Source organism: Gigantopelta aegis, chromosome 12 (assembly GCF_016097555.1).
Source record: "Gigantopelta aegis isolate Gae_Host chromosome 12, Gae_host_genome, whole genome shotgun sequence".
In the NCBI taxonomy this organism is placed as follows: Eukaryota; Metazoa; Mollusca; class Gastropoda; order Neomphalida; family Peltospiridae; genus Gigantopelta; species Gigantopelta aegis.
In genome coordinates, this window is record NC_054710.1 from 50,795,000 (window position 1) to 50,815,765 (window position 20,766).

The following is a 20,766-nucleotide window of genomic DNA, read 5'->3' on the forward strand; positions in this document are numbered from 1 at the left end:
TTCTGGTTTCAGGGTTCATATAGCATTAAAGACTAAACAAATTCAAAGACTTTCAAAGATGTTTAACTACCACTTTCAAAGACTTTTACACAGCAGTCAAAGACAATAAAATGCGATAAAAATGCCAAATCAGTTTGATCACGTTGCTGTCCATGACACAAAATTTATAGTATTTTAACTAAAACTGTGTGTTTGTATAATTAATTAATTAACTGTGCATAGTAAAACATGATCAGCATTGATAGTGATCGTGCAGGCTTTGACAGTTAAATTACCCCAGTTTTAAAAAGTTTACTTTAGACTCACATTGTATGTATCATACAACATTAAATGTAGGCTGAAAACCATCTGGGACATTTAGGCTAATAACGATTAACAAATATGGTCGAAGGTGCTAGTTTTTAACTGACCCTCTGTCGTGGACAGACAGCCCAACTAGCTGAGATGTGTGCTCAGGACAGCATGCTTGAACCATAATCGGATATAAGCATGAAAATAAGTTGAATTGAAATGTAATATAAATAAAAGTAACTTCAGAAGGAAGGTCAAAATACTGAGTTGACCGATGAAAGAATGAACACAATATTTTTAAAGACTTTTATTACAATAGACCTCTTTCTCATTCCAATGCACATGTGCCCGTTGCGGGTTAACTCGAGGACGCAAACCGCGAACTCACGCGATATCTCGCACAAATAGCCCTCTGTACAAGCTGGGGGGCATAGACAATGGGAGGCCACGCAATAGGAATGTGAATATCTCCATGATTAATTATTCTATCAGTAGGGAACCAAAAAATTCTGTCGACATCCAACAAAGACTTACTGGACACATTTGTGAACTATTCAATTATTGCTTCTCACGAAATATTTGGTTGTTAACGCCCGAGAAACCATCGGTTCGCATTCGTACGCAATAAATATCGGATATGCATGGGCTGAAATAATATTAATATGTGCGTGCGTGTATGTATGCAGATATTTATTGTATTTAACATGATTTAAATATTTATAAATCATTATACAGAATAAATACATTCAGGATTCTTGTCGCGATTTCTTTTCACCAAGTTATTTTGTTCGGTATTTAGAATAAAATTAATTAAATTATCGATACGTATGAAATTTTAGCTACGGTACTATAACACATCAGAATGAGATCCGCATGAACGATATCTGGAGTTGGAGGATCGGAGGGGGCACAATCTGTAATGAGGGACACAGTTTAGTTGGTGGGGGTGGGGAGGGGGAGGGGGGCAAAAACCATATTTTAAACCGAGCTTATAAACGTGGGGCTACAGTCGGTTGCTACCGACCTGAGAATGGTCAGAAATGTAATTGTATTTCATATACAGCTATTTAAATTTGAAGCAAGATTATTTAGCCTAAGCAACATGTAAGTTTTATTTATAACAGATTAGACTAGCCGACAGCTTGATAATATGGTACAAACTCAGGATGGTATCTTTATTATAAATTCATGATGGTTTATTATGCGCAGTCATAAGGTACTTCGTTTGAATGTTGGAATCAAACATATTAAGTACCATGCCTTGGACGACGGACAATCAACAAAAGTAAACAGGCCAAGTCTGAATTTAAGCAGAAATAATTAAAATGGTGGACAAAAAAGAATAAATAGGGCCTAATAAATAAATAAATATTTTTAAAACTTTAGTTGTCCATGCAGTGTTCCAGTTACTGTTAATCTTGTCTTGTCATAAAAAAAACCCACAAATATTCAATGTGGTCCTTAGGCATATAATTATGTTGTATTATAACTTCATGTAAATGCTACATGCTGTATATAAAGATTATGGTTTACAAATATAACATTACTGTATATAGATAAAGTCTGGTATAACCTTCTACTCTCTAGTCTTATGGGTGCTATAAACATGACATTTTCCTTGGTGGTACAATTTGATAAAGTGACCAGACAATTTCTTGATAAAAATAAATAAGATACTTTTTGAAACATACAGTAGAAATCACCAGTAGCTATCATTCAATACCCTCATGAAAAAAAACAAAGGAATCCAAAACACCAATATATAAGGTTTATTACATTTTTATATGAATTTGTATACATATCCATGTATATGCAATATAGCACTCAACAAAAATCCCTGATATTTTTCCAGAATCCATTACACCCAAATCAAATTCCTTGTATTTTCCCTGAATGAATGAATGAATGAATGAATGAATGTTTAACGACACCCCAGCACGAAAAATACATCGGCTATTGGGTGTCAAACTATGGTAATGCAAATAAATAAAGTGATGATCAACATCAATATAAAAATTCAAGGTTTAAACAAAAACAGTGTAAAGAACTGTGCAAAAATACAAATACAAATATCACAGAATTTTACAGACACCGAATTTTACTCTAAACTTCAATTTGTGCTGTATTGGCCATTCTCAAAGAGAATGTTACACCCCTGCACCACGGTGAGGTTACAGCACGCGCAGGGGTTTCCCTGAATGACACCTAAATTTCAAATTCCTGAATTTTCCCAGAAGGGAATCTTTTAAAACCATTTTCCCTGTCACGTGGATACCCTGATGTAGTAGTATTGTTATAAATTAAGTGCTCCTACTGGCAGTAGCTAGTGGGAATTTCCCTAGTAGCTTGGTTGGTAGAGTGCTGGACTATCATTCTGAGTGTCCGTGGTTCGAATCCAATCAGTGGAGGTTATTTTTCTGTAACTGTATATAAGATAACTGTAAACATACCTGTAAACGTTTTTAAAAATTAAAAAAAAAGGTATTCATTGAAAATATTATTGAACATACAACATACAGGTGGTGAAAAGATTACCTTGGCTGATAATTACATGAGGAGGATGATTTTGAACTACACAGGTAGATATTTAGGGTCAAACTAAGGGGTCGGCTAATGCATGGCAATAATATGAATAGAAATGTAGGTACACTAATAATTACCTGATAAAGCAATATGACAAGTAACTGGTGATGATGTAGGAGTGCCATCTAGGCATGTCCATGTTGTATCATCTCTGCCTTTCTTAAAACTGTGAATCAGCATAGTCATAGATACTGAAGGAACTCCCACAACACCATAGCGTTGAATATCATTTGTAAAACAGTTACCAAAACGTGAATTACACTGCACCATAGGTTTTGTGGTTCCAATACTGGCTATACTGTCAATTTGTCCTGATTTGTGAACACACGTCAAACTTAATGGTACTCCATCAAACCAGTTTGAAATGCATGACACTATCTCGAGAATGGCAAAACCTGAAAGTATATAGATACAGGGTTAGATCGTCGCCATGTTTTCACGGTGTTAACAGAACTATCTAGCTTTCATTTCAGATAGTCCCTTGAAGTTGCAGGTGGTCCATATTTTGTAATATGCCTAATTTGAAGTTAAAATTATGCTGTGGTTTGTTATTTTGATAATTTAGTACTTGTCACGTCAAGAGTGACCAAGGGCTCTTAATCACACAATTTCCCAACAGAAAACAAAAACAAATAATTTTACATTTGTATTTCACCAAGAATCAATAAATAATTATTAATCTTAATATTTAGTGGTGGTTTATAAACAATTCACTGGAAATAAGGTAATACTGTTCATATATAATAACACCAGGCACCAAGCACCAGTAAATTATCAGTCTCTGGAATAGAGACCCCTTTCAAATACGTGTAACCAAGTCCAGGTCAAGTTCATCGACAGTGTTGCTTTGTTCTTGCAACACTCGACTCGCCGTCACTCTGTTCCATAAATAAGGCCATCTATAGTGTCGGTCAACGGTGACACCAGAAGCTGCTGGTAACCATTATCACCCCAACTCAATAAATCCGACCGTCACTCTTCCACTATCAACGAGGCCATCGGTATCAGTCCCCACGGTGACGCAACAAGCTGCTGGTAACCCATCATCACCCCAGCTCACAATAATACACCTGACCTGACAATAAAAACATGGTAAATAATACAATTGCCATGATTACACCATAATAAAATAACTAAACCTTGATTTACAGGATTCTGGCATATAACCTGGTTTCCACAAAAAATATCTATTTCCAGTACTTTTCATTGGCCATTTATTAGTGCAACCTATTTACAAAACACTACGGCCAATTCTTATTTAATACACTATGCCCATTAACTATACATGTACAAAGTTGTCAACTATTCAAATTACATTATACAACCATTTTTACTTTAACCAGTGTTAACAATTATTACTATAAGTATACATACAATATTTACTGCCAAACTATACAATTTCCTAACAAATTACCGCCTTTTCCTTAATATACAAGTTAAAATAAAATACTTACAACATAATGCAACTCCAAGTATAATATAATATAAACATAGATACATAACAAAACCCTACTTACCCCAGCTGTTCACAGGAAACCTCTCTAGTTCCAAAACGTGACACGTGTCCACACACCATGTATCACTGCCCGTGCACCGTGTGCATCACAGCTCTGGGTTCCCCTAACAATAGCCCTGACCAGCACTTTTAACCAAGTGTCAACGAAAATGGACTAGTCCACAATCACGCTGTGCCACTGCAGACCAAACCATTGCAAGTGCTAGGGTATTTGACTGCACGTGTGAAAAGGTACCATAAAATTATGACAACTGCGAGTAATAGGCTAAATAAAATATTCAAATAACCTACACAACCGCTACTCCACAACTTATGTACAATAAAATACGGTTGTGACAGTACTGGGTAAATCATTATGCATGTTCAGTGCATACTATTAATAATTATAATATATCAATTCATACTAAAACACATCAAATTAATATTCAGGCTGGAACTAACACTGGTATTATATCAAATTATGTTGCTTGACCTGTTAAATATGAGGTTATTTATATTGAAAAATACCTTTATATCACATAATATATGCATGTAGTTGTAACTGAATCAGATGGCATATCAAGAAATAAAACTCTTTTTTTTATTGAAATACAATGCGAAGTTAACAATATAACATTGATTGAATATGAGAGATGAATTATAATATCTATCAGTCCAATTAAAACTAAAATGATTAGTACATATAACATAACATAGTTACAAGCCCCCCATCCGGCACCGGCCCTGTAAATTACTTACCGTTACGTCATGCGAAACCAAAACATTCGACTACCAACTACAGTTGAGTTAAGAATATTTCATCACCACAGTGAATAACAGATAACAGATAACCAGTGTTCGAAATTAACGGTATCCCGATATCCCGGGGATACTAGAATTTAATTTTGGATACCAGACTTCAAGAACCCAGTATCCCACCGGGATATCATATAATGTTGTTTTTTGTGGGGTTTTTTTTTTTTTTTTCCTTCGTTTACTGGTGAAGTTAAGTAACAGTATTTTCAAGCTCGTTCCCAGTCTAATGCTACAATGGACTGTTGGATGTTTCCTCCCTTCAAATTTTATTTGAGATATTGATTTGATCCAAATCTGCAGAAAATTGATATAATTAGGTTTATCATTAATAATGCCAGAATCACTTATAAATTACTGCTAAATATTAATTTATGTTAGTATTATTAAAAAAATAGATTCCGTTCGATTGCAAATTTCACGAATTCTGCGATTGCGATTGCGGCGTTGCAATAGACTGGGAACAAGAACAGTGTCGTCCAAGTTTTTGACGATGTTATTTATGAATTTTCATTAAGTGGAATACTAAATTCACAGGTGGGTCACCAGATTTTGAAATGTTAGTATCCAACTGGGATACTGCCCCCATTTTTTAATCTCGAACACTGATAACATAGTTTAAAATGTACAATAATATTATGGTTGTATTGCCTTAATAAAATATGTTAGCTATTATTGTAAAAATATTTTTTTAAACTATATGTTTTAAACGATCTGTTATTCATTGTGGTTATTGATAAAGTGACAGTATATGGCACTGTACATGAAATGTAGTATAATTATTTATGTGTATTTTTTATAATTGTTTCAATCAAAACATTCATTTAATGCTAGATAATAAATCGAACATAATAAATGTTATTAAATGATGTAATCTGAGATGAAAAGTCGATTGCAACATTCAAGCCATTTTGCGTTAAAATGGGAATAAGTGACATCTTTGTAACTCCGTGAAAATTAATATGCACCGTATCGGCGTTTCTGTAACAGCATTTCTATCAGAATACGTTTTACGAAAACGTGCGACAATTGGCGATCGATACATAATCATTGTTTTGCTGAGAATGGTCAACTTCACAGTTCTTTCATTCCGACGTGATGTTGGTAAATTACACTACCATTCTATGAAAATGTGCGAGGAATCCGTTTATGTTCCAAATACAAGATGATTGTATTTTGGCAGATGACCGCATTGACTACAATATATGTGTAACTTGCACATGTTCAGTTTAGTCAGGGTGCGTTAACAGTTAAAAAAAAAAAAAATTGCTTCGCATTCTGTATATGTATGCGATATGATGGGGGGGGGGGGGGGGGGGGGGACGACCAATCATGTTATATGTGATACAATTATTTTTCTGAACAAGCCTCTTTTTCTGCCGTTTTGAAATAGGTCAGCATATTCTACAAAACATTACATTTGTGCTAAATATTTGTTTTTTTAAATTCCAGGTGGTCCGACGGAGTACATGTTTGCAGCTTCAGGTAGTCCTGTTAATTTTTAGGTAGTCTCAGACTACCGGACTACCGTTAAGGTTGATCCCTGTTGATATTACAGTCATGATATATATATATATACACACACACACACACACACACACACACACACACACACACACATGTATATATTAATACTATCTTCCTTGTATTCCAGCATACGTACCCTCCCTCAATTACCTTTTACCTAAACCAACTCTCTCATGTCTTTTCAGTACATTGTTTGTCAGTGGACTTCCAAAACTGGATAATCTGTGCCAAATTACTCTTGGGGCAGCTTTCCAGTTATGGGACTTAGAATTTTGCCATTTTTGTTACAGGACTTAATTAATTGAATGATTATTTAGCAGCACACCTAGCATGAAAAGGGCATCTGTTGTAGGGTGTACATGATGATCAACAGAAATACAAAACAGGGCTCGAACATAACTGCTAATCAATGCTACATGTCTATCCACAAATGATTTATTTATTTCTTTCTTGATCTTATCTTATTTTACTAAGTCTCCCAGTGATTAGCATCAGTAGACCTATTGTATTTGGTACAATTATTATTATTTATTATATATATTGCGTACATCTCGAAGGCTATTTGGTCAAACTTTGTTAAATTTCGGTGGGACATGAGGATGCTTTTGTAATTTAACAAATTATAAAATAAAATGTTCTCAACCAAAAGTCGGGGAATTTGAGCACAAGATAGACAAATGGGCCATCTACAAATTATCATAATTTAGATAGTGTATGTATTTGCATATATAGTGGCCACCATGAATTACGGACACTATTTCACAATTTTCCAGCTATTTCTTAATTCAACACTTTCTTTAAAATGCCTATAAGGAAGGAAGGAAATCTTTTATTTAAGGACGCACTCAACACATTTTGTTTATGGTTATATGGCATCAGGCATATGGTTAAGGACCACACATATATTGAGAGAGGAAACCCGCTGTCGACACTTCATGGGCTACTCTTTTCGATTAGCAGAAAGGGATCTTTTATATGCACCATCACAAAGACAGGATAGTACATATCACAGCGCCGGTGGAGACTAGTCATGTGATTACCACCTTCTAAAGCAGCGCCAGCGCCGGTGGAGACTAGTCATGTGATTACCACCTTCTAAAGCAGCGCCAGCGCCGGTGGAGACTAGTCATGTGATTACCACCTTCTAAAACAGTGCCAGCGTCGGTGGAGACTAGTCATGTGATTACTACCTTCTAAAGCAGCACCAGCGTCGGTGGAGACTAGTCATGTGATTACTACCTTCTAAAGCAGCGCCAGTGCCGGTGAAGACCAGTCATGTGATTACTACGGAAGCAGTTAGTCCACCTAACTAACAAGTCCTCTCCTTGGACGATGTGTGTGACAAGCTGCTGCTGAAGTACCCGCAATGTGCTCAGGTGTGTGGCAAGCTGCCGCTGAAGTACCTGCAATGTATCCAGGTGTGACAAACTGCCGCTGAAGTGCCTGCAATGTATCCAGGTGTGTGACAAACTGCCGCTGAAGTGCCTGCAATGTGTCCAGGCGTGTGACAAGCTGCCGCTGAAGTACCTGCAATGTATCCAGGTGTGTGACAAACTGCCGCTGAAGTGCCTGCAATGTGTCCAGGCGTGTGACAAGCTGCCGCTGAAGTACCTGCAATGTGTCCAGGTGTGTGAAATACTGCCGCTGAAGTACCCGCAATGTGTCCAGGTGTGTGACAAGCTGCCGCTGAAGTACCTGCAATGTGTCCAGGTGTGTGACAAGCTGAAATGCATGCAATGTGTCCAGGTGTGTGAAAAACTGCCGCTGAAGTACCCGCAATGTGTCCAGGTGTGTGACAAGCTGCCGCAGAAGTACCTGAAATGTGTCCAGGGGGATTTCACAAATCCCTGCCAGATGGCCGGCCCCTCCAGGGAAGCTTTGTGGCAACCAACACCATCAGATCAAGGGAGATACCAACTTCAAATAGTGGCTTTAACCCAAATGTTTTATCTGACAGCAGAGCAAAATGGGGTGTATCGACAGGCGATCCTGGAACCAGACATGAACAGTGCAGTTATCCATCGCATCTTCAAGCTGGTCCTACGTGAGGATTACAGCGATGTCTTCACAACATGTTATATCAACTTGGGTGATTTCTTTCAGAACTACAACACCATGAGTTCCGCTACCATCCTCTCCGAGACACTTCGTCTCTAGGTCGGACTTTAAAATATGTTTGGCTCCTGTTCCAAACTTATGTTTATTTTAGTTTTAATATATATATATATATATATATATATATATATATATATATATATATATATATATATATATATATATATATACACTTTATTTTGGCAGCCTATCTAAAGTGCTCAAATCACCAGAATGTTTTTTCGGCCAAGCACTCAAAGTTTATTTTTGGACTTTTTCCAGACATAGGTATAGAGTGATTTCCCTTTTGGTCTCACCTCCCGCTATTTTTACGAAAATATTATTATGAACAAGAAGTTGGTAATTAATGCATTGTTCATAATCTTGCATTAGTTGCAAAAACAAAAATAACAAAATAAATGATAACATTTTATTTGTTCCAGTGTGATTACAAAGTGTGAACTGAAAAAGTGCTGAAGTAAAAATTACTAGTACAATCTATTGTAAACACGTGCTTCTCTGCAATCTAACTGGCGTGCCATGTGCAAACATTACATATTCAAACTAGGTCGAGTCAAGCTGGATATAGGCCAGTGGCAGTGAACTGAAACTAAGCACGGCCCTGTTGATTGTTTATAGTTTCAACATTGGTTTATAACTTTTAAACGATGGCTTTTAAACAATATATATTTGCCAATAAATATATATATATATATATATATATATATATATATATATATATATATATATATATATATATATATATATATATATATATATATATATATATATATATATATATATATATATATATATATATATATATATATATATATATATATATATATATATATATATATATATATATATATATATATATATATATATATATATATATATATATATATATGTAATATAATGAAATACAACAACGTTATGTTCTGTATAGCGGGCTAATTAGATTGGGAATGTCGACATGTAATACAAACATTACAGGTACTCCGATAAGGTGATTTTAATTCGCAAGCTTCATACTGAACTTAAATTCTGACATTTTAATCAAAAACATTACAAACAGGTAACAAATAGAGGCGTTACAGATATCAATACATTGTTTTGATGTCATTGTTAAGGTCCGGCTTTGCAATATATTAGCCGCAAATGGCCATGACATTGTATTTGTATCACGTGACATTGTTTAGGTTGCCACTGGCTTTTTATCTGCTGTACTGGATATGCAAGTAGGGTGTGTTTGCTACAAACTACAACAAGATTACATAGGATAAAAAGAGGCAAGTGACTTCATTTTAAAACATCAGACAAACTCATCTGATGCACTACTAATGTTCAATACATATGACAGAAATCAAACTAAGAAACTTCACAGTCGAGTCTATTTTTGACACCGTAAGTATAACAATAGACACGTGTTGCATTGTTTCTAGCCTTACTGACTACTAATAAAGAGGGATTACATCGTAATAGTTCATCTCGAGTCGTTTGGTATGCTATATTATTATTATGAGACATAAAAAAAAGATGCAGTTTATACACATGGCGGTTACCGTAAAATGTATAAATAAAGTGCACTGATTTATAAACCGCACCTTGCAATTCACAGTACAAATGTAGCAGCTTATATGCCAAAAAATACGGTATGTTTATCTAAAGTAATTAATTAACAGATAGCGCATATTAAATTAAGTTCCAATGTCTAAATGGTAATGTAATTGATATTATGATTTATTATAACAAAATACTAACGTTAAGTTAACTGCATGATGTGATATAGTCAACTGAGAGCAAGAGCTTATATTATCTCAGAAGTTTATTTTATGCTATTGTTATTATTGCTATTAATATAATTATGTACTACATGGATTGCAGAGTTTGTACGATATTTATGGTGGTTTATTCTTCTATTTCGTTATCTACTTCTGACTGCATGTGTCAGTTACCGGCCAGCTAGGTGTTTCAACCTTAGTTACACACACTTGGTATGTACATGATAGTGTTGTTATATATGTATATATTTGTGACGTTATAATGGATTAATTAGTATGGATTGATTATAAATGATTAACATATTGGGTTATATCATGTGTATTGTGAATGTATTTAGTATGAACCATGTATTAGTAAATTAACCTGTGATTTGATAGATATATATATTTAACTATCTGTGACAGTACATGTATATAAAATGTCATATGTCAATTGTCATATATATGTATTTCGTATCGTAATGTCATGTACTGTATTCTTCTTATTGTATTTTAATTTATTGTTTTGATTGTTTCAGTGTTATAAAAAAATACTTTGTGTATGATGTTGAATAAAGTGCCATTGTCCTGAACTTTGCAGCTGTTTGTCGTAATGTATTTATTATGTGAATGTAAAATAAAATAAATAAAAATCAGATTTTCTGCCAGAGGGTAAAATGGGTATGGCGCCATACCCCTAATTTTTTTTAAAGTTAACTTTCTGACAAAATTAATTACTCTCATCATTACTCTATGATTTTCTTAACCCTAACCCTAAACTTAACCCAGTTTCTTTCTGGGGGAGGTCCCCCATACCCCCTGTTGACTGTGGTTGCACTCAATTCCATAGTGCCATGCCCAAAAATTTCTTTCTGGCAGAAACACTGAACATTTTTTATTTTTTTGAATTATGAGGTTAGTTGAAGACCATGCAAGACTGACTTTACCAATTAAAAAAAAAAAAAAAAAAAAAAATTTTTTTTTTTATTAAATTCGTGTTGGGAACTAAAGAAGTAATGAAACAATTAAAATGGAGCATATATTCAACACACGGTATCAGACTTCAGTTTAGTGTTTTTGTTTTATATCATTTCAGTTAAGTTGTACAACATATTTGTTTTGCCGTTATATACTAGAAATGTTATCAAGAAACATATTTCAAAGTATGTTATTTCGTCAGGAATTAGGGCCAATGGTTTCTGTTTTTATTTACAAAAGTCAAACACTGACCTTGCACATGTTTCGAGCACATAAGGAACAGGATCACTGAGATCCAATACATTGCAATAATGCAGTACTTCGGTTCTCACGTTTTAGCGACAATCAATAATCCTGAAAACAAAATATACAGAATTTGAAAAGATTTTCAAAACATTTCAACTGCCAGTCACATAATAATAAATAGTATCTAGTTATTCCACAAGTGAAGCGTGTTGGTTCTGTGACACACTAATTAATATTTTCAAAACATTTCAACTGCCAGTCACATAATAATAAATAGTATCTAGTTATTCCACAAGTGAAGCGTATTGGTTCTGTGACACACTAATTAATATTTTCAAAACATTTCAACTGCCAGTCACATAATACTAAACATTATCTAGTTATTCCAGAAGTGAAGCGTGTTGGTTCTGTGACACACTAATTAACATTTTCAAAACATTTCAACTGCCAGTCACATAATACTAAACATTATCTAGTTATTCCAGAAGTGAAGCGTGTTGGTTCTGTGACACACTAATTAATATTTTCAAAACATTTCAACTGCCAGTCACATAATACTAAACATTATCTAGTTATTCCAGAAGTGAAGCGTGTTGGTTCTGATGGTCCCACCAGCAAGATTGTGCATATTTTGTTTGCAGTTTTCAAAACGAAAACGACAGTAAGCAAAATAAAAATCGGAAGACACACACACACACACACACACACACACACACACACACACACACACACACACAAGCACACATATTTTAATGTGCAGTAATTTTTTGGGACCTAGTTATGGTATTCCATTCCAAATTATACTTGCAAGCAAGCAGGGGTGCGGAAAGTACTCGCCCTCACGCCAAATGCGAGTAAAACATCTGACGGACGAATTGAAAAATGCATCTACCATTCCGAAAGGCGATCTATCTTTCTGTGACTGACTGTAATTATAATTTTAGTTTATTATTATTATTATTATTTGTTTGTTTGTTTTTTGTTTTTGTTTTTTTTTGCATTGAATCCGTGACTACGCATCAGTCATGCATGAATTTCTAAACAATTCAAACAAACGTTTTAGAATGATGTAGAAACACACACTATACATGCGCCGCATTGCCAATACACGACTTGAGTTCCGAACTGCGCAAGCGCGACATTTTGTTCGTTTGCCACGTGATGTTGATAACTTACCAAGTGTCCTTAATGTTTTTGTCATTAAATATATATAGAGAGGCATCGATATAAGCATTGTGTCGGATAACCCATTTACAGTTTGCCATACAATATAGCCTGGTAACCCATTTACAGGTTATCATACAATAAAAATTTTTTTATTATAGCCTGGTAACCCATTTATAGGTTACATACAATATAGCCTGGTATCCCATTTACAGGTTACCATACAATATAGCCTGGTAACCCATTTATAGGTTACATACAATATAGTCTGTTATCCATTCCAGGTTACCATATAATATAGCCTGGTAACCCATTTACAGGTTACCATACGATATAGCCTGGTAACCCATTTACAGGTTACCATACAATATAGCCTGGTAACCCATGTACAGGTTACCATACAATATAGCCTGGTATCCCATTTACAGGTTGCCATACAATATAGCCTGGTAACCCATTTACAGGTTACATACAATATAGCCTGGTAACCCATTTACAGGTTACATACAATATAGCCTGGTATCCCATTTACAGGTTACCATACGATATAGCCTGGTAACCCATTTACAGGTTACCATACAACATAGCCTGGTAACCCATTTACAGGTTGCCATACGATATAGCCTGGTAACCCATTTACAGGTTACCATACAATATAGCCTGGTATCCCATTTACAGGTTACCATACGATATAGCCTGGTAACCCATTTACAGGTTACATACAATATAGCCTGGTATCCCATTTACAGGTTACCATACGATATAGCCTGGTAACCCATTTACAGGTTGCCATACAATATAGTCTGTTATCCATTCCAGGTTACCATACGATATAGCCTGGTAACCCATTTACAGGTTACCATACAATATAGCCTGGTAACCCATTTACAGGTTACATACAATATAGCCTGGTAACCCATTTACAGGTTACATACAATATAGCCTGGTATCCCATTTACAGGTTACCATACAATATAGCCTGGTAACCCATTTACAGGTTACCATACAATATAGCCTGGTAACCCATTTACAGGTTGCCATGCGATATAGCCTGGTAACTCATTTATAGGTTGCATACAATATAGCCTGGTAACCCATTTACAGGTTACCATACGATATAGCCTGGTAACCCATTTACAGGTTACAGTTCCAAGCCTGTACCATACTGGTACAGGCTTCGAAATTCACAACGGCTCCATGGCATTTGCCGTACTACCTTGTGCCTTTGCCGTGATGCCTAAAAAATACCAGTTACTTTGCGGCTATGAATAACCGTGCCCTTTTAATTACCTGTCGTGGTGCCCCTTTTGTGTATGTTTGTTTTTTTAAAACTTATATAACCATAAACTTTATTTTAAAACGTTAAACATGCACGAATTCGATGTTCCTCGGTAGTGTTTGTATACAGTTTCTTGGTCATGTATTATAATTGCACATAGAACGTAACAAATGATAAATTAAGGTTGAAATGTAGAGAGTTATGGGACACCCCCCCCCCCCCCCCGTAAATTGCCGAAATTTTTAACGTCGTACATTTACGAAAAAAAGGTACAAATTATTATTATTATTATTATTATTATTATTATTAGCTATTTAAATGTCAGCTGCGTTCAGCCAGACCGAGCGGAAAAACGTCCGCTAGACTGGTTTATGCGCTTCACAATAAACCAAATGGCCACGTTGAGAACCAATCAAATACTTCATAAACGTTAAACAAACGTTTGCTGGCTGAACTTCGGGCTGTTGTTATCGATATTCTTCATGTCAAATTTTGAAATTAAAAAAAAAGAGTCTGTCCCATCATTCTATAAAAAATGTTTTTTGCTATTAATTTCAGTTTTGTTTGACGTAACAAGAAAAGTAAAAGTGTATTGGAAATAACAAAACAATACTAATTTTGTGTGCAATTTACAAATCAATCGGCTTAGAAATGAATAACTTGTAGTAAATTTCATAGTAATAAAAAGGCGTTCCCTGTGGGACGAACTTATAGTTTTAATGTTTATTAGCCTATTGAACGGACCCATGCTAAAATCACCCAGATTGATTTATTCCCAATTAACTGAAACACTGAAATAAATGTGAACTGTTTAATGTTTGTGGTTATTCTTGAATATTCCGTTTATTTAATTATTACCCATGCTCAGCAGTTGATAGGCCTATACATCACTGGCGTAGGAAGCGGGGAAAGGGGTACTTTGTAGCAGCATCGATGGTTGATATATTAATTTTATACGTGTGTCTGTGTGCCCACCCACCCCACTTTTTGGTATCTTCCTACTGGCTACACCTGTGTATTAACAAATTCTGGGTACTAGGCCTAAGCAGTAGCCAACAACGAAAATTGTACCACGTCTTCTTCAAATGATCTTCACCTTTGCATGCGGAAAAAAACGCGATGACTTGTAGTCTGTGCATGTGGTATCGAGACATCCTTGATTGTTTTGTTGAGATCGCACGTTGTTGTTCTTGGAAAATAAACCTACAATGTATGAGATGACTGGAGTTACGATAATACGATATATTTTCCTCTATAGACCTACAGTATTTTAGCAGTTTATAATAAAAGCCGTTCAGTTATGCTCCTATCCATTCAACATCCAGGCAGGTCTAGTCTGGGTCCAGTCTCTAACAACGCCAGTGATTAGATCCAGGGCACGGCGTAAGAAGGTGCCAAAAAGTGGGGTGTGGGTGTATAAAAACCATCGCTGCTGCCACCCCCCCCCCCCCCCCCCACGCACAAACACCCCTCAAACTCCATTTAACACACACACACACACACACACACACACACACACACACACACACACACACTTTAAAAGTAATCCATAAATGCTGAAAACATACTTAAGAAAATAGGCCATGGTGTCCTCCGACAATGTTTACGTTTTTGTGGATATTCTATAATTAAATGGGTCATTTGGTTAATCTTGTTATTACAATTATGTTTGTTGGAGAAAAAGTTGAAATTAGGGTGGATTTTTTTATTATTGTTAAATACAGAATTTACAACAAAAATAATATAAATTTTTAAATTAATGAGATTGTAAAATTGAAATAGAAATCTTGATTGGTTAATTCTGAAACTTAGTACCTGTATTCTACAGTGATTCTCTGGAGATACCTTCAAAAACTAATAGATAAAATTAACATATCTACTTTTATTATAGATTATTTTATTTTATTTCTTTAATGTTAAGACTTTAACATAACTGTCCAGCCATTCAAATATAATTTTCTTTCAGTCATACTCCATCTGCTCAGATGGTCCGAAACCAGTGGACTTTGATCCATTACCTGCTGTAATGAGATGGAACAGCAGCAGTGTTTGTTCAAGAAGACCAGATACGTCATAATCTCTCTCCACCAAAGTTGTTTTTAAGGACACCACAAACATTTTAAAATACTGTTTTGTTTAATGACACCACTACAATACTTTGATTTATTGATGAATGACCAATTTAACAGAATTACAGATAAAGGTTTTTTTTCTTGTTAAACTGACTTCCTAAAAGAGACTGCCTTGGTGCCCTTTGCTGGTATCCCATTTACAGGTTACCATACAATATAGCCTGGTATCCCATTTACAGGTTACCATACAATATAGTCTGTTATCCCATTGTCTTTTTTTTTTAATAGGTAACGTCCTACAAATGAGGTTAAATGAAGCAAAGAAATCAAGATTGAACTTAACACTCATAATACTGGGTTAACTAGGAGATGACATGGAACCACCCCCATCTCCGATCACAGCGCCGTGTCTGTAACACTTTGTAACAAAATAAACGCCTTCGTTCAAAATTTTATGTCGAAATTACTTCTTTTTAAAAAAAATATTATTAAATAGTCCGATCCTCTCTTCTTTCTCTTATTTATTTTTGGACTGACCTAAAATGCTAAATATTCGGCAGAGCAGTCAATTTTTATTTTATTTTTGGCTTGTAACTTTCTTTTTTTTTCTTTTTTTTAAAATTCGATAACTTTTCTACTAATTGCTATTTTCAAAATTCTGCATATTTTCAACTCCACCCTAACCACCCCCACCCTCAACCTGCGGGGAGTAGCCTACGTGGTGTGTGTGGGGGGGGGGGGGGAGGGGGGGGCACGATTTGACAGCAAGTACATGGACTGTTTATTTCGTTCTTCTTCTTCTTCTTCGTTTCTGAATAGGTTTTGTTTGTAACCACACACTGGCTGCAGAATTTCGTAGATTTTTATTGTCTTTTTGATTATTGGCCATTCTACGTTTTAGTCATCATACATGCTCATAAGTAGGCCGGGAATAATAGAGTAGATATATCAATTGGTGTGTTTCGAAAATACACATTTTGAAGCCCAAATTGGGTATAGAGCACGAGCGCTACCTATCGGACAGTCGGTGATAGATTCCTATTCTTCAGCTACACTATATGGTCGAGTGTTGTAAAATCGAGAGTATTCAAGTTCGAGACTTGGCGAGTTTCGTGAAATTCACGATCACGCTTCGGTTAATTCAACCGTTGGCTTTGCTAATAAAAAAATAAAATAATAATAATAATAATAAAAAATAAAAATAAAAATAAAAATCATCAGAAGACACACCAAGAGATTATGAACCAGTTTTACAGAAATAATGCGATATAATAAGAACAACATTTTTGTTTATATACTTTTAACTGTTTTCACTAATTCCTGTTTTCACCCCGGGAACGAAACCCAGCATTATCAAAAATATGCAAGTACCGGCCTCGGTGGCGTAGTGATTAGGCCATCGGTCTACAGGCTGGTATGTACTGGGTTCGGATCCCAGTCGAGGCATGGGATTTTTAATGCAGATACCGACTCCGAACCCTGAGTGAGTGCTCCGCAAGGCTCAATAGGTAGGTGTAAACCACTTGCACCGACCAGTGATCCATAACTGGTTCAAAAAGGCCATGGTTTGTGTTATCCTGCTTGTGGGAAGCGCAAATAAAAGATCCCTTGCTGCTAATCGGAAAGAGTAACCCATGTAGTGGCGGCAGCGGGCTTCCTCTCAAAGTCTGTGTGGTCCTTAACCATATGTCTGACGCAATATAACCGTAAATAAAATGTGTTGAGAGCGTCGTTAAATAAAACATTTCTTTCTTTGTTTTAGACAAAGGTGTTTATTATATCAACAATGTTCCAGTGGATTTGATTTTCATTTGACATTACTATAAACATATTTATGTACAGGTAAGTAACATTTTTGCTGTCAGTTTCAAAGTATGGCCCTTCCGATCAAGTCAAACCTTAGGGTCAATTGCAGTATTACAATACTCAATTGTATATTTTATTGCGTTCCAGTCCGCGTTTTACCAACACCCACTGTCATCGACCTTGCCAGTCTTGGTGTAGGCCCCACTGTGTAATTTGGTCACTTGTAAAATAAATCATTGATACAACATGTTTCTGGCTTACAAGAACATAATTTAGCATACACGCCTTCACTAACACATACAATTAAATATTAATTGCATTGTACTTTATGTAAAATGCCTACTTACTTTTCAGTTGATCTTTTAAAAACACGGCTACACCAACTAGTATTCTTCCTGTCCTGCGCAGCAGCGCATTAACAAAATGGTGTTTGTAGCGGGTTTGTTCAGATGCCGTTCTGTACGTGTAGGTTATCGTCAACTCCCCTAATCGTTAAAGTTTATTTTGTGTCACAACACCACTAGAACACATTGAACACTTTTACACTATTATAAAGCAAATATAAAGCAAAATATATTAACAGTGGGCCCCCCGCTTGCTTCCTACGCTAGTGCGTTCCAGGGGCGTTGCCAGCTTTTCAGAACAGGGGTTGGGGACGAAAAATAACAGGCTGCTAGGAGACTCCGGGGGACGTGTACCCCCCCCCCCCCCCCCCCCCCCCCCCCCCCCCCCCGGAATAAAGTTTGTATTTCTAGCAGCCTAATGCTGCATTCTAGTGTATTTTTGGAAGGCAATCTAAAGAGATTTGAGATTTGACATTTTGGTTTGTTTGTTAAAAGCTGCCTCACATTAATTAACATAATTTCATTTAAACATACAACCACACCTACAGTTTTAATGAATTGTGTTTGACAGTAACACAGTTGTAATAGAAACATAACCTGTTTATAGTGCGTCCCACGGGGAACGCATTTTTCTATACTATGGAATTTTGCTACAAATTATTTATTTCTGAGCCGATTGTTTTCTAAATTACACACAAAAATAGTATATTTTTAGTATTTCCAAAACACTTGTATTGTTATTTTTTACGTCAAACCAAACTGAAATTATTTTAAAACAAAAAATAAAAAAACCCAAAGAAAACATTTTTCTTGGCGGATGGGACAGACAGTCCCATTCCCCACGTGCTATATTATGGTTTGTTTTGTTGGGTTTTTTTTAATTTATTAAAGGGACGCATGACCCGACCCCTCCCCTAAAACGCCACCAGCCAGTCTAGACTTTCTCTACACAATTTCCTGCACACGCGCCTGTTTGAGTGTAAATTTTGCTGTAATAACAACGAAATATATAATTTAATATAAAAACATCTACATAGTAACAGTACTTGTTTTATTTACATTAAAATATTTCTTTAAACATGTTTATGTTATTAGTCTTGCATGCCGATTATTCAAGAAGGTAGGTCATTATAAGCGTAAGTGGCAGGCAAAACAAAAAACCTAATATTTTTAAAAATAAAACCCTCGCAACAATTTTACCCCCCCCCCAGAACATCCCAGTAACAACAACGAATCTCCCCCCCCCCGCCCCCTCCATAAACAATAGCCTACAAAACAAGTCCCCACACCACACGCACAAACAAAACATAACCTAGATGAACACGCACCCCTTAATTAATTTTAAAACACGTTTTATCTATGTACATATTCCAGTGGCGTAGGAAGGTGCTAAGGGGGGGGGGGGGGGGGGCACACATACACAGGTATGTGTGTGTATATATATATATATATATATATATATATATATATAGCCAGAGTGTTTTTCGGTATCGTCAGTATCATATATTAGGAATAAAAATTGTATTATGTGACCCTCTGGCGAACATAATACATTATTCTGATGTTAAACAGTGGAGGTACATCAACACAAAAATTAATCCAGCTGATTGTGCCTCTCGTGGTCTTCCTATGAAGAAATTCCTGCAAAACAGTCTGTGGTTGAATGGACCAAGCTTCTTGTCTGAACCAGAATCTGAATGACCGACCCCTGTGTCAGGTCTGGATAATTTACCTGATGATGATTTAGAGGTGAAAGGAGTTTATACTAACATAATGCAGCAATCTACAAATGCAATGGATAAACTACTGACACATTACTCTGAATGGAACAAACTCAAAAGAGCTGTTGCCTGGTTGTTAATTGGAGTTAAAAACTTACAAAAACACATCACTGCACGAAGACAGTTGAAGAACGAAATTAACCAGCAGGAACATAACCCTCTGAAATGTAACCAGATATTTGAAGAACAGTACACACGAATTAAACAAAAGAGATTGATGGAAAGAAAGAAAGGTCTAACAACAGCCTATCTCGGCTTAGATGTTCTTCAAAGTGCTGAAAGGGCTTTGATACTCTACGTGCAGCGACAGCATTTCAAGGAAGAGATCAAGATCCTGGAAAAACAAAAGGATGCTTCGCATATTTTGAAAAGATATTCTCCATTAAGGAAACTGGATCCTTTCATTAGTGATGGTTTGATCCGTGTTGGAGGACGACTTCATAGAGCTAACAAAACATCCAATTGTACTACCCAAGGACTCTGCTATTACAGAACTCATATTACGGGATGTGCACCAATCAGTTGGTCAC

The 20,766-nt window shown here is 35.8% G+C and overlaps 1 protein-coding gene and 1 long non-coding RNA gene across 2 annotated transcripts in view; both read right to left on the reverse strand.

Moving 5' to 3' along the window:
- The window catches only part of LOC121386497, a 46,874-nt gene extending 28,372 nt beyond the window's left edge, over positions 1 to 18,502 (reverse strand). The window contains exons 1-3 of the mRNA XM_041517414.1: positions 18,459 to 18,502; positions 11,797 to 11,898; positions 2,952 to 3,269 (exon numbers count right to left, since the gene is read on the reverse strand). Coding sequence (XP_041373348.1) covers positions 2,952 to 3,269; positions 11,797 to 11,848 — 370 coding nt within the window. The 5' untranslated portion in view covers positions 11,849 to 11,898; positions 18,459 to 18,502. The remainder of the gene's footprint in view (positions 1 to 2,951; positions 3,270 to 11,796; positions 11,899 to 18,458) is intronic.
- On the reverse strand, positions 3,511 to 4,566 carry LOC121386498. The gene is made up of 2 exons (XR_005959667.1): positions 4,392 to 4,566; positions 3,511 to 3,949 (listed from the first exon to the last, which is right to left on the reverse strand). It is a non-coding gene; the product is annotated as an uncharacterized LOC121386498 (long non-coding RNA).
- Positions 18,503 to 20,766: the final 2,264 nt, after the last annotated feature.